Source organism: Gymnogyps californianus, chromosome 3 (genome assembly GCF_018139145.2).
Source record: "Gymnogyps californianus isolate 813 chromosome 3, ASM1813914v2, whole genome shotgun sequence".
NCBI classification, from domain to species: domain Eukaryota; kingdom Metazoa; phylum Chordata; class Aves; order Accipitriformes; family Cathartidae; genus Gymnogyps; species Gymnogyps californianus.
The window spans coordinates 6,265,301-6,291,611 of record NC_059473.1 but is presented as its reverse complement, the minus strand read 5'-3'; the positions used below and the strand labels follow the sequence as shown (position 1 = coordinate 6,291,611).

The window sequence follows — 26,311 nt, the reverse complement described above, 5'->3', positions numbered from 1 at the left end:
GAGTGAAACACGCCATTGTCCACAAAACACATAAGAAACAGCCGAGAAATTAGAAGAATATTAGAAATAACCAACAAATCACAGAATACTGAGCCACCACCATGTCTTCACCAAACCATTTGCACCAAAAATACTGCTAGAATAAATCCTACATTTAACATCCATTCAGACGATGTATATTTGCACTGATTCCATTAGATACCATGGAGTTAGTAAAAAGCATTGCATCATTTCAAAATAAGAAGGCAAATCAAGTATTATATATGTACATGTTTTAATTAATTTTAAAAATTGTCTACATTTAAGGATAGATTTCAAGGGTTCCCTTATATTTTCTTCTGTTACGTTAGATTATACCTGAATAATCTGCATAGTAACTTTAACATTTCTGTTTTCTTTTTTTTGTTTGTTCCATTGTGAAAATACCGGTTGCAGGTAGCAATGTAACATCTCAATGACAATCACAATACGTGCAGGATGTCCAGCCAGAAGCATTTCTCAGTTGACTTGCAGTAGCATGGCACTTTATAATTTGCGTATCAATACTCTTTTTTTTATTATTTTAAGTTTAGTTCAGATGTGGCTCAAGAAGCAAAAACAAACTTTCTTCACTCAGTTTCAAGTGTGGGGTCAGCTCCCTAGCTGGCTGCAATCTGCTCTACTGGAGTTACTCCAGTTTATACCAGCTTGAGGTTCTGGCCTTTTTTTCCCTTCTCCCTCCCTTCCCCCCCCCCCTCCCCCCCCCCCCCAAACCACACCTGTATTGCCTTCACGCTTCTCTTACCATGAGTGCAAACTTCAGGAATGCGGTTTGAGTCCCTTCATTAGAGGACCTTAATGAAGTCTGTGCAATGGCTCTGTCCCCCAGCCCTACTCCCTGCACGGACATGAATGGAGAGGGCTGAACGCTGCCAAGAGCAGCGCATTGGGGAGGCAAGAGCCTCTTGAAAAGGGAAAAAAGATTTAAAAAAAAAAAAAAAAAAAGAAAAAAGCTAATTTTGCCCCAGTGTTAAACTTTGACATGTGAAGCATTTCTGTTTCCAGATCATCAGCCCAGCTGCTTAAGAAGGTATTCATACCACCTACTGCCACAGACTCCTAAAATCAGATGCTCCGAGTCTTCTTACAGAGACGGCTATGTCTCTGCACTGACTATATTAAAGCCTAACCTTAACCGGTGTGTCTCCATGAAATACCCACGATTAGGTGTTGTGAATACCGTCTCTTGCCCCCCATAACCTTTCCTCACCCTTAGAAAAAAGTGCTTTTGCTTTTTCTACCTGATAAATATTTGGGCTGCTCGATCCTGTCCCCTATCCCATGTGTTTGTACTGAGATCTGTCCCGAGGAATTTGCACTTGGTTGGCTGTCAGCTTGTGGTGGATATGGTAAACGCAGAGGGTTATTACGATAACCAACCCCAGTATCAGGCCCAAAATCAGAGGCAGGGTTTCTTCTAACTGCTCCCTCTGGTCCACAGGGCACTTGTGTTCTGCAGGGGAAGAAAAAAAAGGAAAGAGAGAAATGAATGAGAAATCGCACATCTGAACTCCTGCTGCTGTAGCGAACGGACTTCCTCGGAGTCACGGCTCCGTGCCGGGGGTCCCTGCGCAGCAAAAATAGCCGCAGCAGCAAGGAGAGACAGCAACCGTCATCAGAGTCCCAGGGAGAAAATCAATTCCTCTGGAAGAAAGTGAAATCACAGTCAGAAGGCAGGGTTTGGAGGGAGAGGTAACATCTATCAAACCAGCCGACGCAGTGGGAAGAAACGCTTTCATGCCTGTAAGCTCCTCTTCAGGCCTCTCTGCCACACCAGTACAGCAATGGCCTTGCTGGGAACGGGACAGCAAAAGTACAATTTTCCTGACTGTGGCTGAAGATCTGCTTTGTTTATTTAGAGTCTATAAATCTTGTATCACGAGACCTCAACATCAGTACGTCTTTAATCCTGCATCAGACTTACCCTGCTCATCGTTAAAAGATTTTTCCCCTCTATCTGCAAGTTAACAGAGATCTAACAGCATCTCTTCCCCCTCTCTGTGAGCTGCCCCTGGGGAGTTTACCAGCACTGGCAGAGCACATGCGTGTTTGTGGTCAAACAGCATCCCGGCACCCCACGTTTTTTGTCAAACATGGCAAAGGATGAGCACAAGCAACACAAGCCTCCCCAGTGTTTTTCTCTCTGGCTTATGAGTCCCCGTCATAGTCTAATAAACCACTAGAAAATAATAACCACAGCTACAAAGGGAGAACACTTTTCTATTTAGCTTGCAAAGGCCACCGAGGTTAGGAAGCACGTTACGCTGGTAATCCCGGTTCAGCTCCCTTACACTTCCAGAGTCTACTGCAGGCCTGAATGACAGGATCATGATTTACTTTTTTCCTCACGGGACTGTTGCTGATGGACTGGCAGAGCCGATGCTGCTGAGATTGGGCTGCCAGACCAAAAGGAAGAAAAATGCCAACTCAGGGGGGGGAAGTTATGGGGTACAGGAGGGACAGTGCTCTGGCCCCTGGACCATCTTCTTCACAGTACTAGAATTGCGCTGAAAACAATGAAAACAGCCATTACTTTAATAAAAAAAAAGGGGGGGGGGGGGGGGAAGGCTGCATATTAGATGAGCAGATACAAAGGGCACCACTAATTCCTCCCATCACTAAAGACTGTCCAGATGGGTTCCCCAGGCAGCTGACTGCAAGACACAGAGATCTGTGATAACCACAAACGGCAAACGCTCTGCAAATCTAACAGCATGTGGCAAAGAGCAGAAAGAACCCAGAGACCCCCCAGGCCCAGGCAGGAGATGACAGCAGGGACGTTATCTCCAGCGGTGCCAGCACCTCCAGGAGCTCCGTTGCCTCCCGGAGCGGAGCCCTCCTCCCAGCACCAGGCTCACAGCGATGTCGTCAGGAAACGTTTTGAGCTGTAAATGAAGTGAAACAAAAAAGCAAAAGTGAAATGTAGTCTAACAAAAAAAATGTCCTTTTCGGTTCCAGTTGCTCACTGTTTCACCAGAGGAGTGATTAATCACCAGGACTGTGTTACAGGCGATTCGGCAATTGCTGCAATGCAGGGGTTTTGTTTGTTTGTATTCAGGAGAAAGGGAAAAAAAACCCCTGATTATTATTTAGCTCCCAAAACTGGGTTTCTAGAACTTTAAGAAAGCCTTCCCGGTTTAGGATGCTAAGGCCTGACCAGACTTACAGCGCCAAGGCAGAGACACAGCAGCAGGTTGACATCCCCAGACCCAAGTGCGGGAAAAGCCACGCACGGGGCAGTATCGTGGGGCCAGGGGTCCTCCGACGCCCCGACCCCACTGCCCATGTGCCGGTACAAAGCAGCACCCTTCCTACAGCAAGGATCCGTGCTAGAGGAGCTCCTGTCCACTCACCATGCGGCTGCAACAGCCCACGGGCCGGGGGGTGCTGATTTATGTGCCAATTAGCAGTGTTTTAGTCCAGCCACTGCAATCTCCTCCTGCAGGCACTAATTTTTGCTTTGAAAGTGGTTTAGCTTAAACCCTACAGAAAATTGAAACAAGCCTGCTGTAAACCCAACTGAGGACGTTCACCTGTGCTCAAACATGGCAGGTTCGCCCATGCACCTTTCCTTAAACAAGAACGATGCTGCGTTTGCAGGAGAATGGTGTGAATGTGGGGTTCTGCAGCCAGTGAAGAAGGCAAAGCTAAAAGCACCAGTGCTGTGATGCAGAGGACTAACGCAACTCTAAAGCACCTGCTTGCAATATTTGAATTCCCAGCTTTTGCCAAAGCAAACCGGCTGCAGAGCACAAAATGTGCCAGAGGACATGACCAAAGCTCTGGTGTCCACAGAAAGCCACGGCTGTATTTAAGTGTCTGAGTCACAACTCAAAAAGGTGTCAATTCTTGCAAGCAGCCAAGGAAGATAGTTCTTTATCCTGACACTTTTTAAAGAGGATTAAAAGAAAAAAAAGCCCACAGGAAAAATAAAAAGCAAAGCAAAGCTCGCAGTCTCCAGCAGCACATCCACAAACCATGCTGCTCTCCCCAGCTGGACCCTGCTGCACCTCCCCAGGGCAGAAAGCCCTGCCCAGCAGCAAAGGCAGCCTTGCAGAGCAGCCACCTCCTGCCTTACCAACATCTTCTCCTCACCAGACACATCCGTTTTCTCCTTTTGGAGCAGATCGCCAAAGTCTGGGATCTTCGGAGAGCATAGGGGGAATGGGAATGGGGCTGTGGGGGACCCAGCACAGAGGCACAGGCAAGCGCTAAGCACAAACACATCTGCAGCGGAACTAAGGCTCTCCAGATGCTGACTGCTAGGAGGATGAATTTTGTATTTTAACATTATAGTAATGTTAAAATATTATTTTGCAATAAATAAAAATATTTTCACATTTCTAACAATGTACTTTAACATTTATATAGCATTTTTCACCCCAAGAGTTCAAAGCCTTGCATAGGCACTGAGGTCCACAACACATGGGGAGGTAGGTAACAGGTATCATTCCTCGTCTATCAGCAAAGAAAAATGCAAAGGGGGAGTGGGAGGGGAGAAGGGTTTGCATAAAGTCCACGGCAGACACAAATTCAGACACTCAACCCTATCAAGCACAGTGCGGGCACGCGGGCTTGGTTGATGCACAACAAATGAAACACCATCACATTGGGAACTGCTATGTATTTTAAATCAATGCCTTCTGCAGGAAAACAGCCCTTTCCATCAAATTCTCCTGAGTATTTTACTTCAGGTCACAGGGATCTCAGCATTTCCCAAATTGCTGGGTTTTACCCTCAGTCCAGGAAAGCAAAAAGGTCCCTGGCAAATTTTAACTACGTGAAAAGTTCAGGTGATGCCGGGAGTTTTGCTGCATCCCAAACGCGGCGGGGTCACCCTTTTGCCAGAGAGGTGCCACCCCGCAGCCCGGGTCCCTGCCCCGTCGAACAGAGACTGCAGGCGGATACAAAGGAGGTATCATTCCTCATTGTTCTTTTGTGCTGCGCCTCCTCCAACACCGCGCAGCACCCAGGCTCACGTACCGCCACGGTTTCTATGGTGAGTGCTCGTCCAATTTCAGTACTAGGCTACAAAACCACCCAACAGGCCCATTTTCTTGTTTCAGCATCCCTCTGCAGAACAAATAGCAGCACAGCAAAAAAAAAAAATCAGCAGTTTCCCATAGTCACGACCACAAGCCTGAGGACCGGTGCGGGGGCTGTTCAAAGGGATGGAAAAACAGCCCAGTTGTATCTGGCATGATAGGATGGATTTCTGAGATTTTGAGATGGGCGTTTATAAGTGATTAGCTTAAAAAGAGAAAAAAAAAAAAAAAAAAGAAAGACTGGGTACTTTTTTAAATGTGGCTGCGTACCTTGCAAAGAGAAGCTACTTGGTGCCAAGGACCCTTGAGAAAATGTGGCCCTCATTTGGGGTGGCTCAGAGGGAGATGAGACCTCCCAGGATCCTGGTCCCTAATTCTCAGCCTTTGTATTCCTTTGTATTAGTATTTTGCGTTATTTTCATTAAAATCAAAAGAGCTGACAATTTCTGTGGGGTTCTTTCGCCAATTTAAATGTTCTCTTCACACCCTCTAGATCCAGCCCTCTCTTCACTGATCTTTTAAGCTGAAAAATGTACACACATTTTCCCTATTAAAAAAATATTTCCCAAGCTCTGAATGAAAAAAAATGTTCTGCTGCTTCTGTATTGAAAAAGGTAAATATATATAATTACGTATATTTATATATGTATGTATTTGTGAGGGTTGGAAGTCGTGTCTTGGAAAAAAAAAAAAAAAGAAAAAAAAAGATATTCTAGCACATGAGTTTAAGCATTCAAAAAAATAAAAGCAATCCAATCACTCCCTACAAGGTTTTTAATCTATTCCAGACAGGACTGTGTCAGGACTAATGACAAAACCTTTCCCCCCCCATTTCTTTGTGCTAAAAGGGCCCTGACCCTCCTGCATCTCGGCAATTCTTCTGCTCTAGCAGGTCTCTTTCTCTATTCTAAAATATTTTAAAATGTTCTGTAGCTTGTTCATAATTAATAGGAATTTTACCTAATGGGAAATTAATGAACCAAAAAGGAGAAGGCTAATTACTGTAATTTAAGATTGGCAGTGATTCTCAGACCCCACAAAGGATCATGTTTTGCCATGCATGTGCTGAGGACACGCTGGTGGGGACGTGCCGCTGGGAGAAGTGGCAGAGCCCCATGTGAAGCTTCATTAATAAATGACCTCTCGGGCATTTCTGACGATCCTCTCCAGGTGCTCTTTGCTATTTAACTTCCAGTGGAATTAAACAAAAAGAATTGTCATTGAATAATGAGAGCGACAACAAAAAAACAGAAAGCTTGACAAAGAGAGAAACCGTGCTTTCCTCAGGAGGAGGAATTCCCCACACATGTTTAAAGATTGCTAAACCAACCAGGGTCTCTTTGTGTCCTGGAGAAAAAAAAATCCAAACGACAACAACAAAGGAAAAAAAAAAAAGAAATTTACTGTCTGATATGAAAGAGCGTATCATGAAAAAGGCAGGTAGTTCCCTTTGGCAATGAACCCTGAGTTTGGTTGTTTTAACTATGAGCTCTTAGACTTGACAAGTTTGGTATCACAGAGACACAGCAGCTAAAACTGAGTCCAGACTTGCGTATTTTAAATATGCTTTTCTCAGCCTCCAAGGTCTGCCCAGCCAAACCCTGAGTGCAGGAAGCCTGGATCCACAGGAGGAGGGAGAAGATGAAGATGTGCCAACAAAAAATGATAGGAAACTATTAAATTCTACCTTTTTCTCCCTGTAACCTATGCAAAATGTGGTACTACTTCAATAGGAAAAAAAAAAAAAATGTATTTGTGCCCAAGATAAAGCCTACTCCGTACTACACCGGCCTTGCCATGAGTAATTCAGCCACGCAGAGCTCTGCCAGAGCCAGTGTACATAATAGCATGTATTTACTACTGCAGTTAGAGGAATGTGAGTCATGAGCGTAAGTGCTCGGCTCTGTAGTCAGTGCTGGTTTTTTATTGTGTTCTAAAATATTTCCCACACGCAAAATAATAAAGCCCCATGTTTTTAATGCTAGGCTTGAAAATAACACCACCATTTTCTAGCTCGTTATTAAAAGATTTGGCTACTACAAATTTTATTTGCATCTTGTTACGATAATGGAGTTAACTAATTTGCTAAGATGGCATTATAAAAAGGGGACTAGTCTCGAAGCCCTAATTCAGGTGAGCATGTTTACACTCCCTCTTTCAACCTGATGTAAAAGGCAGGGGGAAGTTGGAGAGGAGGAGCACCACGAGTTCCTCAGGATAAAGGAAGGCAAAATCTGCAGGAATTCTGCCCCATGGCAGTATTGCTGCTGACTTCAGTACAACCATTTGATACGAACAGCATGTGTTAACTCAAATTTTCTTTTAACTACAATTAACGTTAAAGAAACCTAAGAAGAGGAACAGCATCCCACGTCTGGCACATGAAGCACCTCACTGAAGTCCCTGTTATGCTTCCTTCACCCTTGCAATGAGCATTAATCAAACTGAAGCCAGCAACGTGCATCACAAGTATTTCCTTCCACCGCAGCAGCCCCAAGCTTTCCTCAGCGTGCAGTGGCCCTAAAAAGCCCCTGGAGCTGTACCGAAGCACCTTCCATGCTGCAGAGGAGACACCTAAGCCTTGCAGGGCTCCCCAGGGACCAGGCAGTTCTGGGGCTTGCTGGCAACCTAGCTAGATGAGTCCTTACGGAAGCCAATGTACACGCAATGATAGCCCATGTTTTGACCAAAGAGCAGCTGGGCTGAATTTGTAACGGCTTTTGGGTGACCACGGAGGCAGGGAACGGGTTGGAGGGACTGCAGGGAGCACTGACAACCCGCTGGAGGGAGGGGAAGGTGCCCTGATAAAGGTGAGACCCAAATTCCTTCAAGCACATTGTGACATTCCCAAAGGCCATGGCAGCGTCAGCATCTCGGGGATGCAGGACATGCCTTTGCCCTGCACCTTACCTTCACTGAAGACAAAATCCGCGGTGAAGTCGAAGGGCTGGATGCGCACTTCCGACAGCAAGAGCTGTACAGACTTCTGGTGGTCGCTGGAGATGAGGGAGATGGTCTGCTGTGCCTGGCACTCGTAGGACTTCCCAGCCGGGGTGACCAGGGCAGAGAGCCGGTGCGAGCTGGCCGTGTGCTTCCCAGCTGGCCAAGGGGCAGAAACAGCAGAGGTCAGGTCCCATCTCTGGGGGACCGACGTGACTTTGTTAACAAAGCTAATGAACTGAACACAAGGGTATGCAGGCAGCGTGCAATGCGGCGGCCGCACACTCCACTGCTCTTCAAGCAGCATTTTCTCCTGGGGTGGGACCATGGTTTCGGCATGACACCCCCACATAGCCAGGGCAGTTCCCGCACTGGGGTTGCCTGCCCGCAAGCAGGAACGGATGGCTGCAGCATGTGGTCCTGCCAGCACGAAGGGGAAAGCTGGCTCTGCCGCTGCCAGCTATGCTCATGTCACAGGACGTGAAGTCCATAAAGTCAGAGGAATGGTTTCTATTGATGTACATACAGGTTTCAGCCTCGGACTGTGCTCGTACTCCCTACGTTCGGGAAACAGCAATTCCTGCGGCTGCACTTATGCTCTGAATTCAGGTGGGAAGGAGCAATGCAATTTGGGGATCTTACTACAAAGTAAACCAGGCCATAACACCTTTCCTGAAAATACAACGTGACCATTTCACCCAAGTATAGATTACGAGAAAATATTTTCCCATCACATCAAGCTTGTTTTATAACTGAAGGCTGAATGCAGCTCAGCAAGGTGGAATGAGGGATGCCTTCCACCTCCCGCTCTTCTGCAGCCCTTTGTTTCCCTTCAGCAGCACAGAAAGGCAATCAGTGTTTCGCATTTGCAGAGGGTGATGAGGCATGGCCACCACCATGTTTTGGGGACACAAACAGTGGAAACACCAGTGGGAAAAACAGCTCCACATCCAGTGTGCCTTATGCCACAAACTCTTAGTGCACCATTCACTGGAGTTTGAAAATCTTGAAGAACAACAACTTGCAAATGACAGTATTTCAATTTTCAATACAAGACAACTCATTTCTGAGGAGAAATGAACTAAAAACAAAATGAGAGCCAAAAGAAAGGAAACCCAGTGAGACAACAGGAGGCTATTGAGTGTGGAGGTGTGTAGCGGTATGGATATTGATGTTGATTTCATCATTATCTTGGGAAATGGCTGCTTTCCCACCTATTCAACAATCATCAGAATCGAGGAGATAATTAACCTTAAAAAACATCTCCTGCAGGAAAGGAGACAAATTTTTCCAAACCAGGCGGACCCCTGCCCTGCTGCCCACCCCCTCGGGCCCCCGGGTTCCGCCGAGAGGGCCCGGGGCAGCGCAGCCAACGGGCAGAGGTTGGCCTCTCCCTCCCACGGCCACTGCGGTGATTAAAAACAAGAAACAAGCAGAAAAAGGGGGAAAAAAATTAATACGCAGTTTAAAACCGGCACCTGGTCCCGGCTTTGTCGGGCAGGTTTGGGGTTTCTTTTTTCCCCGTTAAACTGCATTTAGGCGAGTAGCCCGCGGGGTGTCCGTCCGTCCCCCCGGCTCTGCGCTCGCCAGACCCCACGGATCTGCTTTAAATCCCGGCCCCCCGGGGCGCTTACGGCTGACAGCGTCCTTGAAGTAGGTGCGCTCGGCGGTGTCGTAGCTGAACTGGATCCGGCTGAGCCTCCAGAAAGCCTCCTGCCCCCGGGACGTGTTGTGCCCCTCCTGCCGAGACAGGGCCGGTCAGGACCCCGGCAATACCGCCATGCACACACACACACCCCCCCCCCCCCCCCCCAGCTCCCGGGCGTGCAGGGGGAGCCCCGTACCTTCAGGAAGAAGAGTTTGAGGGTGTACGCTTGCTCCAGCCAGGAGATCTCCAGCTCCGACTCGTTGGTGCCGCACTTGCCCTTCATCTCGGCGCCCCGCGACAGCGGGATATCGGCTTGCTCCGTGATCAGCTGGAAACGGGGAGCGGGACTCAGGGGGGCGGCCTCGGGGCCCCCCTGGACGCCCACAGCCCCCCCACAGTCCCGGCTGAATATCCTCAGAGAGGATAAAGGACTTTCCAAAACTACCGGCGGATTCCCCCGACCCCCCCCACCCCGCCCCGCCGCCACCACCGGTCCTGCCGTGACAACGTGCGGCGGCTCCGCGGCTGCGGCTGTAGCGCTGCAAACCCGAACCCCGGCCGCCCCCCGGGCCGCGCCGCAGCTCCCCCGGACCCGGACCCCACTCACATCCACGTAGTTGCTGGCCCACACGTCGTAGGGGACGATGAACTTGGCGGCGAATTCCGCCATGAGACACGTCGTCCGGTTTTCCCGCACCACGAAAATGTCCTTTTCGGGGTTAGGGGAGAGCCCGGAGAGGTTTTCAACTTCTTGCTCGGCAGCCAGGCGAGCCGCGGCGTCTGCGGGCAGAGAGGCGCTGAGCGGCGGCAGCGCCCGGGGCCTTTTGCCCTAAGCCTCTGCCGGCTCACCTTAAGACCTATCCTCCCCCCCCTTCCCCCCCCGAGCCCGCTGGAGTAAGCTCCTCTGTCGCGACGGGGCATCCCTGTCGCGATAGAGCGGGCAGTGGAGATGGGGCAGCCGGTGGCGGTGAAGCAGGTCCGGTGCTCTAGCAGCGCCGGGTCTGTCTCAGCGCCAGCCTCATCGCGACAGGGCTCTGTGTCGCGACTCGCCGCCGCGGTACTCACGCAAGAGGAAGAGCAGCCCCGGGAGGCGCCCCCCGGCCATCCTCCCTGCTCGGCCCCGGCGTGTCCGCGGCTGCTGCTGCTGCTTCTCCGAAAGGGTCCGCTCCGGAGGAAAGAAAGAAAAAAAAGAAGAAATATTTAAAAAAAAAAAAAAGGGGGGGGGGGAAGCTGAAACACCTCCTTTCTCAGGAGCTGCACAGGCTGCAAAAGCACTCTGCTGTGGAGTGGCGGGGAGGAGGGACGGGGAAGAGTGCGTGGGTGTGTGGGGGGGCGGAGGAGGAGGGGAGATGCCGGCAGAGCTGATGGAGGCGCCCACGCCGAGGGACGGGGCGTACGCGGAGGCAGGGCGGGGAGGAGGGATTCCTCCCCCTCCTCTTGCGTTGGGGGGGCCCCGCCAACCCCCGCGGAGGGGCTCTCGGGGATCCCCACGGGGATCCCGGTGGAGAGCGGGGACCTCGGAGGAGGGAGCCGGGGGAGCCCTGGCCAGCCGGGCCGCCCCGACGTGCCGCTGGAGCGGGGTTGAACCGCACCGAGCGCCCCCCGCTCCCCGGGGCAGCGCAGGGGGTGGGAGCGGGGCCGCATCCCGGGGTGAGCCCTACACCGGTCCAGGGCACACGGGCTTCGCCGGGGCACGGCGCGGGGCCGGGTCCCCCTTCCTCCGGGGTCCTGCCACCCACCCACCCTTCCCTTTCGGTGCCGCGCCAGGCGGCTGCTCCCGCCGGACAACTGCTGTCCCCGGGCAGCGCCAGCGCCGCCGGAGAGGCAAACGAACCGCTAAACCGGGACAGCGGAGGGGATGGAGGAGGGGTTATCTAGTCCAGCGCCGGCTGCTCACCGAGCGTCAGTAATTTCGGTGAAGGCGAACAGCTGCTTTGTGTGTTAATTTAGAAAGAAACGTGCAGCTATTTTTGTGTGGCAAGGTCAGAAGCAAACTCGGCACCCTTTTGTAAACGGCCATCAACACACCTGAGCTTTTAAGATGTCGTGACATACCATAAAACATACCATCACGTAGCACGGGGAGCTGTCCCGACAGCACCCAGAAGATGCATTAAAACAATCCAGGCCGTGCCTATGCGGAGCGTTATTGGGGGGGGGGTGTCCGGGCACGCCTAGGGGTGCGTCTCAGAGGTACGACACGGGCGAACTGTACCGGGGAGCTAAGAGTTTGTCCCTGCCAGGCTCAAGGGTATGGGGCGCGCAGGCATGGCGGCCCGGCGTTGAGGGCGCTTAGGGGAGAAGGGGCTGCAAGGCGGGGTGAATAAAAGCACTGCGCACCCCATCCCTGCCGGCTGCTGGGGAGGAAAGGAGAGGGCAGGCAGGGCTGCCCGCCCCGGGATGTGCAGTGCTGCCGGAGTCCCGAGCTGGGCAATCCCCTTTATTCACTGTAAAACCGGCGCTTGCGTTTCCTCCCTCTCAACCCGGGGGCGGGGGGTGAAATGGACCCCCCGGTTTGTCGGCAGAGGGATCTCCGAGGAGGAGCAGTCGTGTTCCCAGCTCAGAGCGCCCGGGTTCCCCCGGGGGGTGTGAGGCGGTGGCCGGGAGGCAGGAGGCACTGCCAGCGGCAGACGAGACCGAGCTGCGGGCATCGCGGCCCGCCGCGGAGCCCGGCCCGGCCGCCGCCTGCTCCCGGGGCAGCGCTGGCCCCACCGACACCCCCGGCGGAGCCCTGCCTCCCACCCCACGGCTCCCGGGTTTCGCCTTTCCCTTTTGCCGGGCGATGCGACGTTAAAATGTTTTTTTCGCCTCTCATCGGGAGCTTTTACGGTCCTTTAATGCGCTGCCACCGTCGCCCCAGTACGAAGAGCACATCCGAATATTTACCATTTACAGAGACACAAGTCCCAGGAGCAGCGGGGAACAGGAGCCTACTACCAAGGATATTTTTTTTGTAAAAAGCCAAAGGGACAGCAGCTATTTGGCATGTCTGGCGTTACATGGATTCACTAGCAATTCCCATTTCTAGTTCAGGAAAAGGAGTCTGGAGGAAACAGTCCAGGGTTTTGCGAAGCAAGGTATTACAAGGTGAGTTTTGATTGTGGGCAGCTGCCTGTGGGAAGCTGCCCTTTCTCTGCCAGGGCAGACCTGCAGAGAGGGGTTTTCTTGCTGGGAAATAGCTCTTTAAAAATAAAAGCAGATACTGAAGGAACATAGTGATTTTTGTAACTATTGTGTTGAAATTCCTTTTCTGCTTGCTGTACCTATTAAATACTATATTCTGGCCATTTCTGCTCTCTCCTGTTTCATGATAAAGAGTCATTCCTGCCCCCCAAAATAGAGCCAGACCTGTGTCAGTCATGATACAGGATTAACACACAGATAATAGTTTCAGGGGACTATATAAAGGAAAAAAAAAATCTTCTATGTGAGGCTCTTTGACTGCAACAGACTGTATTTCTGTGGTGATTTTAATGCCTGGCTTCCTCAGGTCTTTCACTGATGACCTCGGTATTTAACTAGCCTCTATTTCTTCCTCTAGCCCCCTATTTAATTTCCAATTTTTTTGAGGTTTCTAGGTAGCTTCTAAGCCTCCAAATAAATATATGATCCTGAGCAGCTGCCCCTGCATCCAGCCCGTGTAGGAGGGTACCACAGGGAGCAGCTGGGAGAGAGCAGCTGTGTTAGAGGTGTGGGCAAGCCTGACCCACAGCCCCCTGAGCCCCACAGCACAGAACCGTGCTCTCCCGGCACCCGCCAGCTGCACAGCACAACAAAAAAAGCCTTCAGCATCAGTGACAATCCTCACTTCTAGCCTGCAGAGCCACGTTTATCCTGCTCTCCATGGCAAAAAAGGGAAAGGCCTAAAATTTCCTAACACCAAGAAAGCCCCAAAACATTGACAGAGCAGAAAGCTCTCACCTGAGAGAGCCAGTGCAGCATTAGCTGACTTGAAATGCTGTCACCTGGGCCAATTTATGGTCACAGATCAGATCACCTGGAGCCAGCCCTGCAACCTGCCCTTACCCCCCACTGTGGAGACTGCCTGTGTATCTCTGAAGGCTGAATCCCCCCCTGCTACCCCCCAACTACCAGACAGCAATAACTCTTACCAGCCTCCTTGCAGGGAGCATGCAGTGCAGTGAGAGCAGTGCTGCAGCGCTGGGACCACTGCTGGCGCATCCCTGGGAGCGGGGTTTTCCGGCCGAGCGGCTCTGGGATGTGTCTGCCACTGGCAGCCGGTTTCACAGGCAGCCTGTGGGCAACAGCATGTGGAGTCTGCAAGGAAATCAGCCCCCGAGGGGTATTTTGGGTCTCTGGAAATGCAGTTTGACTGCACTCGAGTGGGGCAGGGGTTAAACAGACCCCCACTTGGAAACAGTCAAGTTAATGAGCAACCCCCAAATTACTGGAAGAAGAGCAGGCTGCCTGTGAGGTCAGGGTGTCATGACCCTCCCCATCACAGCTGCACTGAATTTATCTGAAGAGATTCAGAGAGGGAGAATCTGCCACTTCCCTCGATGAAATTTCACTGAAGTGGAATCCATCACCCCGGCAGGGAATGACATTTTAAACTGCTTTAACTCGGTATCAATGTTCAAATTGATTAGCCTATTTCATCTCAATGGAAATTCTCACCTCATTACATTAGCGGCCAAACTTCAAATAGTTTTTGAATCAAATACTACTTAAACAGTATTTCAAAATACTTCGCTGACAAAATTCATCACTTAATTTCAAATTACTGTCTGCATTTTATGCTAAATTGTCAATGGATGAAATATGTAACAGTTCTGGGAGCTGAGCCTGGAAGCTGAGGCTACCCAGCTCCGCGGTTTCACAGTACATTTTCTCTCTGACTTGATAAATGTCTCGCTCCTGGCTGAGCAGCGAGCAGAGACTCAAAAGGAGGCTGTGGACAGTATTTTCTAGCCTTCCAAACCCAGTGTATTGCTGTTGCATAGGATACTCGCCAGGGAATTAAGACAGGCAGGTTTGATTTTCCTCAGAGGGGGACATGAGCTGAACCCAAGTCCTCCATTTCCAGTTATTTAACAGGTAGGGCAGTGGTTTCCAGCCAGGCTGTTACATGAGCCCAGGTAATGTTCAATCCCTCACCATCCAGTTCCCTCTGTATCTGGTCTGTCATTTGCTTCTCCTTACTGGCTAGAAACCACTGCGGTAGGCAACAGTATAAAATTCCAGCTCACAGCACTGTCTCCACCAGCTGTGTTTTAGAAGACATTTTTAATTTAAAAAAAATAAAAATAATAAAAAAAAAAATCACTGCCTGGTTTGAAATGCCGGATCCTGTCCAGCATGCTCTGAAAACACTGCTGCTCCCACAGCTCCCTCCAGCACTCGAGCCAAGCTTAGAGAGCAGGGAGAGCTGCTCCCAGTACACAACTTGTCTTTAAAACATTATGGATCATAAGGAGCAGGACGTGCCTCTGTAGGTTAAGTGGCATCAGAATGGGAATTCTGAATAGGCATCACAAGTTTGTTTAAATCCTGCCTTAAACACCTAAAGACTTCACTGACCTCTCTCTCAGTTGCATTCTCAAGGTAGTGCTGCTATACTGTACTTGGGTTGCTGCATCTCAAGGTAGTGCCGCTACACTGTACTCGGGTAGTTCTGTAGTGCTGCGAGGACCGATGCTGCACAATTCTTCTATCACTTAAAAGAAATAAGACTCCTTTGACTAAATAAGCTGTGATAGAAATATATTTACACTATGTACATTTTTACAGGAAATACAACTTACTAAAAATTTGTAAGTAATAATACCACCACCCTACAATTCACTACAGTCAAAACTAAAGGTTTTGAATTTTTAAGGTTTTTATTAGAGAAGTTGAAAGTTTCATCTCAGGACTGACAATAACATAATTATCTCTTTTCATTTATTTTGTTTATAGGAATATGTAGAATTTGTTTGTACAAGCATATATAACAAAGTAATTGGTGCTTAGTACATTGAAATCAGGAATCTGATTTGTTCTAAACTACCAGTTTTCCATGCAGTCATCTTTGAATTGGCAGCATGGACAAATTCCAAGCGGAATGCTTACATGCATTGTTTTGCAATATAACTACAGCAAGCTCTGGAAACATGCAAATTAACATATTAGCAAATTGTTTTTATATCTAATGGACATAAAAAGGTTATTCCTGATATGAAATTCTGAAAATCTGCATAAATACTTCTGTGTAAAATTAAATTAGTTATGTACTTTTCTTTTACTACAAGTATCAAGAATGCCCACGTAATTAATATACACACATATATATAAAGACCTTGTTATGCTAGAAGTCTTTGTAATTAATCAAACAATATTCTGTGCCATACATTTATTCAGTATTTACCAGCTAGTAGAGTGACTGTGGTCATATAGTAGGCATTACAGTCTTAGTAGCATTTGTATCACATGCAAACATACTCTTATCATTTCTGTTGACTAATTTTATCACGTGGCAACATGTATGTGATTTTCTACAATGCTGTGATTCTGAAGTGTATAAATACTTTTTACATTTTCACAGTTACAAACTTTTTGCCAAAAGCCATTTAAACAATCTTTAAGTTACAATGAACTGTAGTATCTGGGATCTGCAGCAACAGGATCAAAATGCAATTTCTATACAAGCAATGTAGGATGTAAACTTTTCTTAAAGTGCCTAGTACGTAATTCCTTAGAGCACTGATCAGTTTTGGCACAAATACACTGTATTTCCCTCATGCTAACCATTGCAGTAACTTTTACAGGATATCACCTTCTTTCAGATATGACAAGAGTTGATATGGCACTTGTGAATGACATCACTGGACTGCAGAAATATCCTGTCAAGCCCCTGTTACAGCTGATGAATTTGGCCGATGACTTTGTACATATTGTACTTTTGAATATATGCAGTTAACTTTCAACTGCCTACTGTCTGCTGCCTGAAAAATACTTCAAAATATAATTTAAAATTGCCCAAACTCAGCTCCTTACTATACTGATAATTACGGTGACTTAGCAGAAGATCCAGTCCAGTGGGCTCGATGACATCAGGTGCCGAGCATCTGACGAGTTGTTGCTTGTCGGGATCTGGCAGCATGGGGTTTCTACACTATATATCACACATGAGAACACAAATGGTAAATAACATGACTTGACTACAGTTTTGTTGCCATTTGAGATGACGTTAAAAATATCTGTTGTGTTTCAAGGCTCTGATTGTGTAATTCTGATGCAGGCAAGCTGCCTGTTGGGATACAGAAAGGAATACAGGACCGGGTTTAAAAAACTATCTTCATCTTCTATTAGTATTTTTCTGAACAAAGGAAATTCTTATGGAAATCCAACAAAGGAAATTCAGTGCCCAGTGTTAAAAAACAAATAATGCAAACCTTAAGACTTGGTGGTCCGCAGCTACACTTACTTTACAAATTAAAAACAAAAAACCAAACCACCCCCCCACCCCAAAAAATAAAAAAAAAAAAAAAAAAAAAGAAAAAAGCCCATTTTTCAACCTCAGCAACGTTATTTTGAATTTTGCTCTCATTTTAAGGATGCTGTGTTCTCCAACTTCAATTTGCTTGTTGAGGCTTTAGACCACTGTTGCTGGCCTGCGATCCATCTCTGCTTCCAGCTTCACCATCTGCTGCATCTCCTTTGCCTGCAATCCAAAATAACCGCATGAAGCATTGCATTAGAGCTTTCATTCAAAATGAAGCACATGTTTTATATGATAGTATCTGAGTAAACTACAGGCAAAACACACTGAAGATATATGTAATAACATTATGTTTACCCCCCCAGTGTCATTCTGTTTTCAAAATCAGATGTAATTCTTATGTCTACAAATTCTTGGGAAATATTTTTGATCCTATTCCAAGACTCGTGGGTTGACTTTCTGAAGAAGTGTACAGTAAAATGCAGAAGCTCCAATTTTGGGGAAGAAAACTAGGCAGATGCCGATTCGACTGTTTCTCCTGATAGGAAATGTCTTTGGGAATGTATGCTTTACTGCTGTTGTGTGAATACTGCGATGTCTTACTTCCTGAAATGTTTAGAGAGTTAATCTACGATCTGGACTCGTTTCTTTCATAAAGACAATGAATGACAAAAATCCATCAGTGTAACATCTTCCTTGCAGTAGGCAAGATTTTTTAAGTAGTAATTTTTTAAATAATAATTTTTAAAAAATAATCTCCATCTGGCCTGAAGATCCTTAGGATTACAGACATGGTGATTTTCACCTCAGGATTAGACTACTGCTATATGCTCCATGGGATTAGACACTGAATCCACCTGAAACTGTATCCAAATGTGTTGTGCAAAACACAGCAATGAATGTATGCCAGATCTCGCTATAAACTCTGCATGCCTCAGGCTTTGCAAGCAGAGTTAAAGCACTGTATACAAATGGTAACTGGCCTGGGAATCCCCTGCTTAGAGAGAGCTTTTTTAATGCCCTTCCTCTCCCTCCCTTTCTCTCTCTCTCACACACACACATGCACACACGCATACTTACTCCTCCTGTGGCTCAATTACAGATTAGAAATTGCGCTTTGGTTTGAAACTCTGCAGTTTAAAGGAACTGGGAGTCAGCATCTCTTCATTTTCTCTGAGGGCTCTCAATATGGGAAGTTACTTAAATCCGTAACCCAAAGGACTCTGAATAAGTTGACCCAGAGGGCAAGCTAACCCATGTATCTTTACAATCAAGCTCCCGAGGATTAGGATACGTTTAGGAAAAGGCAAGCCAAGCTACTATTTTCTTTGGTGTAACTTCTCTGTATCCGTCATGCAGGGAAGAATGGTTACTGGACTTGATTTACGTGAACTATGTTCCCCAAAAAGTTGTAAATGTTGCTTAGACAGGGAACTTTGCTAAACAAGCTCCTACTTAAGGAGCCACCTATTCTGGATGTGCAAACACGTATTTGCATATGCGAAAATGGGCAGATGTAGATCTAAAGTAATGAGATGCACAGCTATTCATTTTGCAAGGTAAACGTGGGTTTGTGCAGATGTGATATACATGCCTTCTTGAAAAATCTAGCCCTGTACTTTCATCATCATCATCTTGGGGAAAAAAGTAATTATGATAATAGCAAAGCAACTGTCATAAATATGATTAAAAATTAATCAACGTTCTCCAATTAAATGAGTTAAAAGCTTGAAAGTAATGAAGAAATAATTTTAACATGAAAATATGGAAACATAATAAATAAATCAATATGTACAACCTCTTCTGAAATGTTGGCTGGATTTTGCCTGTGTGTGAAATGAAATTCCAGATAAAACAAAACCCTGTGGTTGTTTCTTAGTGACTCACACGTTTCACGTTTTAGGCTTGTGACTTAACTACTGGCACATAATGTCCTATAAATAGTCTGCATGCCAATGTATGGCGTACAGAATTATTTTAGAGATAACTTGGCTTCAAAGAACACATTAGCATAGGACCCGGATGCCCGTTTTTGCTAGTCTGAGGCTGGTTCAGACAGCGCATTCTGGCGTGAACACACAAGCACAACACTTGAAGACGAGCCTTCTGGAAGGCAGCGTTGAAGCTACAGTGAATTCATGAAGTGGCAGATAATGGACTCTGCTTTCAAGATGCTTGCTCTCTAGTGTGATCTAAGACAGGCTAAGAACCATATACAGTAAAAGAAGAAGAAAAATATTTTTTTCCTAGCCTAATGAATGCTTTTTCTCCTCAGTATATGTCTATAAATAAATGTTGTTAAAGTGGGTGCTGTCAGACTCAGTGGTGCAAAATGTTATCAATTCAAGAAAGTAATTCAGATCAGGCAATACTGTACAACTGAACGTTCAAGCCTAATGCAACTATTTCCCTTGGTAAGACAGGGGTTAATAGAGATTTCTTGTGAGTAACGATTATTTAGGAAGCCACAGCAGCACAGCCACATGGTAAGTATAATTGCCATACCTTGTAACGGGTTGGATTTTGAAGTGAATTTTAAAGCACTGGAAGCCTCTCTTCTTTAGACACAAAAAAGCTATTTCTAGCCATCCATTCTATATTTTGCTATTCTTAGCGTGGAATTACTTACTTTATTACCATACTAATATATGTGGATACCCTTTGTCTGACTATCAGCATTAGTAGTTAATCATACGTATGTTAACACTAAAATAGTTTTCTTAGATCAAAAGACACTTCTCACAGACACAGTTTAGAACTCTAAGCGTATCTTTCAGTAACGACAGCTAATGTACAATACAAGTTAATCTCTAAATATTTCCTCTGCACATCACTGTTCATATGCATCTGAATTTGAGATGCTAAAGCACAAAATACTGTTAATATTGTGTCAGGCTCAAATATCTGTGTGCAAACAAGATTAACATTGTGTTCACTATGTCAATGGTACTTCCCAATGGTTGCATTTACAAGGAGGGCTCCAATGATAATGATTTAATTTAGAAGGAAAGCACACTGAAATAATAGTTTGCTTAGTATACGTCCATCCTACCTTGTGTTTGAGACACTGCATGACAGGATTTCAAAAGCTGTTTGTACAAAAATAATAATGTCAAAATTGAGTAATACAACAAGAAGCAAATTAAATGAATGAAAACTGAAGTGAGATTGAAAAATTAATGCAAGAAAAACATACATAAAACAAAACAAATTTAAATTCATAACAGATTGTATTGAAGGCTGTTTCCACCCATAATTGTACTTTTCTACATTGTATATTTGTATGAAAAATTTCTTCTCTTGTTTGATCAGGAAAAAAAAAAATCATGTTTTGAAATTCTCATTAAACAAATACCACCTCTATCTTGATCCAGCTAGCTTTCATACATCAATGTGTGTAACAACAAAACCAGACCCAGCTCAGGGTTTGCATTGGTGCACTTTTGGGGCTAAAAGGAAGTGGTCAAAACAGCACGTATGAAAATATATGCTCTGATGGATCAAATTAGAGTGAGTTAAAAAGCTGTTAAGGACTACCCCTGTGGTGGAGGCCACCACATGCCCACACAAAAGTGATATCCAGCACGTGAATGATCTTACTCCATTTAATCACTGATGATTTAAGCTGACTTCATCTCTGCACTAAAATGGAGTATGAGCAAGCTCATGTAGGCTGTTACCAATCTCTCAGCAGTGGAAGCTGTAACCCCAGGTGAGGGAAGTATCTAATTGCTGAAAGAGGTGACTCCTTTAATGACTCACACTTATTTCCCAGCAACCTCCCTCCTTTATACATAATGTGTTTATCACATTGTGGTTAAAAGTACAGGTATAACTATTCTCTCTTGTCCTTATGTTTTTAAAAAATGGATCCAAAGCCCTCTGAAGCCAATGGAAAGAAACCACTGATAACACCCGTCTCGGGATCCAACCCACCATTTTTGTCAACTAGCATGGTTTACAGGGAGTTCTCTGTCATGCTCTCTACAGTGACGCTACAGATCTGCTGTAGCCCAATTGCCTCCCCCGGGTGCCTGCCTCCCTTGCCTTTTGATTATGTGCAGATATTGCTCAGGAGCAGACTGACTAACAGATCCATTCATGCTGGATGTTAGAGATGGCATCTACAGAAACACTGTGAGGGAACAGACTAGGAATTTTGGTTGTTGTCCAGAATGAAGGTGGAGCGATCAGAAGACAGAGCCATGGTGGCTGGGACTCAGTGGTAGCAGCTGCCTGCGATCCTACATGCTGTCACCCCACTAGAAGTTAACCAGGCTGCAGCTTTTGGGGCTGTAGGGCTCTCCTGACAGTGGAAATACTGGATTTGCATGTACTCTTCTCTTCCCTCCCCCTCTGCAAGATGGCTTTAATTCATACTATAATGTCTGCCAGAGAGTTCAAGTTCTGAACATTTAATAAACAAAGAAGTAAGTACATAACCCTTGAAAGTAATGGGCATTAAACGCACCCCTTCCCTCTCATCTCACTGAACTGCTGGGTATATTCCCCTTGCAGTTTACATTTGTGTAAGTGCAGTACTGCAAGTCCATGCAATTACTACAGCTCTCCTGGCTCAACCTTTCAGCAAGGGAACTGCTCAGAACATAGTGTTGCTTCTACCACAAGTAAGATTAGAATTTTCCTTTCTTTGCCAAGTGGTTTTTCAATTTAAAAAAAAAAAAAGAGCTTATAAACTAGCAGAAAATAATAAGGTATTTTAATTAGGAAAGGGTGTACTAGTACAGATAAAACTCCCCATGCTACTATACATCTCTAGAATTCAGTCCAAACTAACTGTCTCTTAGAGTTCAGAGATGCTCTGTGCACGTTTCACCTCTATTTTCCAATCAGAACGAGAAATGTAAGTTCCAAAATGAAGGAAACAGATTTGCTTGAGGTACTTTTTGGGAGATATTAAAACGGATATGCTGGGCCTTTTATGACTGTCGTATCTAGCTAACAAGTATCAATGTGGCTGAACAGCTGAAAGGACAGACTCTGGCTAAGCAGTCTGGCTTTCACATGCTTATCTGAAACAAATCTGGTTCTGTATCATTATTTAAGTCACCTCACCTCTTCATTTTAACTCCCCAAGTGAGCGAGTGACCACGAACAAGGTCATTTTCCCAAGTTTGGTAATGACTTACATTCAGAAGCATTCTACTCAGCCTGATTCTGGTTACTGTTTTCACTAGCTTGCTTTTCTTTTAAGCCTTTAAAATAAGATACCTGCTCATTCTGCTTCTCCAAGACTTCTAAATGCTCAAGTTGAACTTTTTTCAACTGGTCCATTTCCTTTGACTGCTTCATTGCCAGCTGTAAGCAAGAGAAAATAATGGGGGGAAATGTAACACATTATTAACAAGCAAAATAAAAACTTACTTGAAACATACACATATATACACTGTCTTGCCCTATTCGGATGGCACAAAACATCACAGGAGGCCTATTATATCACCCAATCTTAAGAAGAGCTATTAATAGAATATGTATATTATATATATTACATATATAATATATATTACATAAAAGTAGCAAATACACAACAATGAATAGTAATTTTGTTAATTTAACATAGCTTCCTCTTATACAGATGTTAGATCTTTTACACTACAAGTATGTGGAACAAAGCAAGGACAAACATCTGTTTGTTTACTAGAACTGGATTCTCAACAGAGAGAAATGAAAATGAATATCCAGAAATAGTGCCCAGTGACTTTGTCAAGGTTATAGTTACCCTTTTTCTCTCTTCCAGGAACTTTTTTGTGTTGCTGCTGTTCAGTTCTCTGACTCGCCTAAAAAAATGCAAATATTGTCTATGAAGACTCATCGGGAAAAAAGAAACCCAAAAGCTACCCAAAAGCTACAATAGAGAGAATCACAAACTCATAAGGTATACTTTGGTTTCTGATTATCTGTACCATGTGGGCCTAATGGCAAATTGTACACTCCTCTGGCTATGCACCTTTACACTTAAAGGTTTCCAAGTACACTGACAGTATGATTGAAGACTTGGCAAAAAAAAGACCAAGACACTTGCGAATGAAGTTTTCTTTTTCCCTTACGCAAGAGTGGTGGACAGAACTTAAAAAAAAAATGTTTAATTCATTTGTGTATCCCTTACTACACTCCGCTCTCAATTTATTTTGGTATATAAAAAGTGCTACATCTCTTAACAGTGCTAATGGAAAAATCATCCGATGATCATAAGTAAAGTTGCAGCGTACCAATGCTGCAAGGTTCTTAAAGCTGTTATTTAAGCAAAAAGATAAGTATACTTTGTAAGTATATACTGTACATATACACTATATAAGCATAACTATACATTAATATTTACATAAAATACCTAAATGCAAAGTGTATCTTCCTAAGATTTCCATCACGAAATATACCAAAAATAGTTCAAAGAGCTGAATCAGACTAATCGCAAAGCCTGAAAACCAGAACTGCATTCAGCCTGCTTTCAAATCTGGGAACAGATTTATCTTGGAGTCAGTAGTGGAGGTCTTACATTAACTAAGCATACAGTTACCAAGGGCTCCGACAACTCGTCTTCCTGATGAGTCAGGAGTGTGTAACACTCAAGGGACTTAGTTCAGTGGGAACAAGTTCAAGCCTTTTGACCAAAATAGCCCAGTGCCAAGGAGGGAATGTAAAAGAGGAAAGAACGAGACAGATGGCAAGCCCAAAGTGAAGGGGAAACCCTGAAGGCTTATGAGACATCATCATGTAGACTCTGCTTTTATCTATTTATTTGGAAACTTTTAGGATAAATAGAAGAAACTAAAAATAGCTATAATGCAGATCAATCCTCCAAAAAGTCTCAGTAGCTGGTACTGGCACGTGTCTCTCTAGTCTCTCAAGTCAATTAAGGCTGTCATCCCCAAACGTGCTGTGAATAACCCACTTTTGCAAGTGCAGCAGTGCCCTTGGTTTGCTGAGCCTGGATGCTGGCCAGGTCTCCAATGCCAGCACATAACGAGGGAGAGAGCTGCAGTTCAGTTCAGGAGCGGAGAAGCAACATGTGTGCTGTTGTGGAGTACATCTCCTGCTTCTTCACTCCTCTCTTCCATCACCCTCTCTGCTGATTATCATCACTTTTAGCACTCCTTCCTTCTGTTCCACCTCTCCTCCGTGTTATCAGTAGATGAGGGAGAAAGCCTTTCACTGGCACCACCTCCTGTATTTTTAGTGATGCTGCTCATTCTAACTCCAACTAGAACCAAACCTCAGACTCCCTTTTCAGTATAGCCCTCATTTAATTTAAAAAACAACAGCAAAAAAGTATAATGCACTTTAAGTACAATCATTAAAACTCTTACAGATGTGTTTCAATTTAATAGTGTGATTAGACCTACACCAGTCAGTCACAGCTGATGAGTATAAAGAACCTTTTTATTTCCCTGATCAGGACATTACATTTATTAAAAGAATAAATATGAGAAAAGCAACATTTTTCCTAAAATGGCCATCTAAAAAATATATTCAGCACAATCATTAGACATCGTTTCCATACATAAAAGCACAGTTTTAATAGAATCAATCCATGAGTTCACCTGTCAGCCTTTCACTGCATTCTTCCCTTCTCAAGAAGGGAGATCTGATACTTACCTCTCTCTTTCAGCTTTATTTTTGATAGATTTGTCTTGGCTTATGGCTTTGCTGTTCTCCATAGATATTTTAGCCTGGTTGGCACGCATTTCCTTGCTTTCCCTAGGCAAAAGCAAACAAAGTTATTAATGCCTAAGATGCAATTCTTGTTGAGGTTGGTTTCTGTGGTTAATTTTGACCTTGAAGCATTAAGGAAGAGGAAAGAACAAACCATACAAAAATTGCCTTCCTTTGGGCAGACTTTACACAATTTGAGCAAGCATTCAGAAATCTCCATTTGTTCCAGAGAATGTAATCTGAAAGATCAGTTTAAAGCATTTTTACACTTTGAATGTTATAAAAGGGTATAAAATACTCTTTTTTTCTCCCTAGTATATGAGTTGTTGGAGTATGAGCTACTATCAGCCATTTGGAAAATGCAATTTGTCTTTTAAAACTGCCTAAAACATTTACAAATCCTGCACTAAGAACGTGACTGTAGTATGAATAATAATAATAATATTTGCTAGTTGTGGTATGAGCTGACAGACTTCCTTTTAAGACTTCCACTTTGGGCCTGAAAAAAGCCTGTGGTTTAGACTATGGTCAGACTTGTGTTCGGTTTCCCCTTCTGGCCCCGTGAACCTTGCAGCCTCTTGTGTGAAACAAGATCGCTTTAACAGGAGGGTGGCAATCATCTTCCAGGGGTAATGTCCTGAGTGGTGTGGTTTGACTCGGGAGGTGGAAAACCTCTTCAGTATTTCAGCCCGTGTAGCAGAAAAACAGAAAATAAGTAAATAAATATCCTGTTGTTTTATAAAGAAAAAGAGATCGTGATTCTTTGTTGGGAGTAACAGCACAGATGCTGACTTTCAGAAATGGCTTATGAACTGTGAGTGGAAGGCTTTTCGTCACACGTAAGCCAGCCAAGCTCCAACAAGGCCATCCCTGAAGGCTAGCTCTTGCTTAGCTCTGCCTGCTTAGCATTCCAGCTCTTGCAGCTCCTGATCTTAAGTGCTTATTTAAACAGGAATTATACATGGAAATTAGGCAGCGAGTAACAGATTGTAAAGTCCCCAGTAGTGCATAAGCATCTAAAAGTTACGCGTCGCAAGCCAAGGCAGTGCCTTAGTCTCTTTTTCTGGACATGATCTTAAGTACAGCGCTAAACAATTATTGTACTTACTAACCCAAAATTCTACGTATTTTGTATGCACAGAAGAGGAAGGGTATGGCACAGAAGAGAGTGCTTAATTTAATGAAATGTTGTCACTGAATCTTTTTTAGCTTTCTTTCATCTCTAAAAGACATTAATCATTAAGTAGCATGAGGAAACTTTGTTCCATGACTTAAAAATTTTCCACAGTTTAAAATTTTTATTAAAGAAATGTAGTGCTTTTTTTTCCTCCAAGAGTTCAGAGTGAAACATTTCCTGAATACAGATTTAAAAGCAGTGGTATCACAGCAAAAATTAGATTGGGTTCTAAAAAATGTTGTGGCAAGAGCACATTTCATTCCAACAGTCCTTTCTCCAAATAAAAGCTTTTATTTTCTATACTGAATTTGAAGTAATTTTCAAGCACACTATCTTAAGAGCAGTACTGA

The 26,311-nt window shown here is 45.0% G+C and overlaps 2 protein-coding genes across 2 annotated transcripts in view; both read right to left on the bottom strand.

The window, feature by feature from the left end:
* Window positions 1-957: 957 nt before the first annotated feature.
* LAMP5 (lysosomal associated membrane protein family member 5) lies at window positions 958-10,783 on the bottom strand. Its single transcript, XM_050894745.1, has 6 exons — window positions 10,738-10,783; window positions 10,280-10,452; window positions 9,869-10,000; window positions 9,659-9,764; window positions 7,995-8,183; window positions 958-1,492 (listed from the first exon to the last, which is right to left on the bottom strand). Exons 1-6 carry the CDS (start codon window positions 10,775-10,777, stop codon window positions 1,314-1,316), a joined length of 819 nt encoding a protein of 272 aa, XP_050750702.1. The 5' UTR covers window positions 10,778-10,783; the 3' UTR covers window positions 958-1,313.
* A 6,398-nt stretch (window positions 10,784-17,181) lies between these two features.
* The window catches only part of PLCB4 (phospholipase C beta 4), a 193,497-nt gene continuing 184,367 nt past the window's right edge, over window positions 17,182-26,311 (bottom strand). The window contains exons 34-38 of the mRNA XM_050893592.1: window positions 24,728-24,829; window positions 22,854-22,911; window positions 22,346-22,432; window positions 20,166-20,202; window positions 17,182-17,335 (exon numbers count right to left, since the gene is read on the bottom strand). Coding sequence (XP_050749549.1) covers window positions 17,247-17,335; window positions 20,166-20,202; window positions 22,346-22,432; window positions 22,854-22,911; window positions 24,728-24,829 — 373 coding nt within the window. The 3' untranslated portion in view covers window positions 17,182-17,246. The remainder of the gene's footprint in view (window positions 17,336-20,165; window positions 20,203-22,345; window positions 22,433-22,853; window positions 22,912-24,727; window positions 24,830-26,311) is intronic.

What these genes read in the sequence shown, in the direction of transcription:
- LAMP5 (XM_050894745.1), bottom strand. Translation starts at nt 10,777, where the DNA reads ATGGCCGGGGGGCGCCTCCCGGGGCTGCTCTTCCTCTTGC. An exon ending in GGGGCTGCTCTTCCTCTTGC is followed by an intron (nt 10,453 to 10,737) that starts GTGAGTACCGCG and finishes CTCTGCCCGCAG; the next exon opens with ACGCCGCGGCTCGCCTGGCT. An exon ending in GGATTTTGTCTTCAGTGAAG is followed by an intron (nt 1,493 to 7,994) that starts GTAAGGTGCAGG and finishes CTTCCCCTGCAG; the next exon opens with AACACAAGTGCCCTGTGGAC.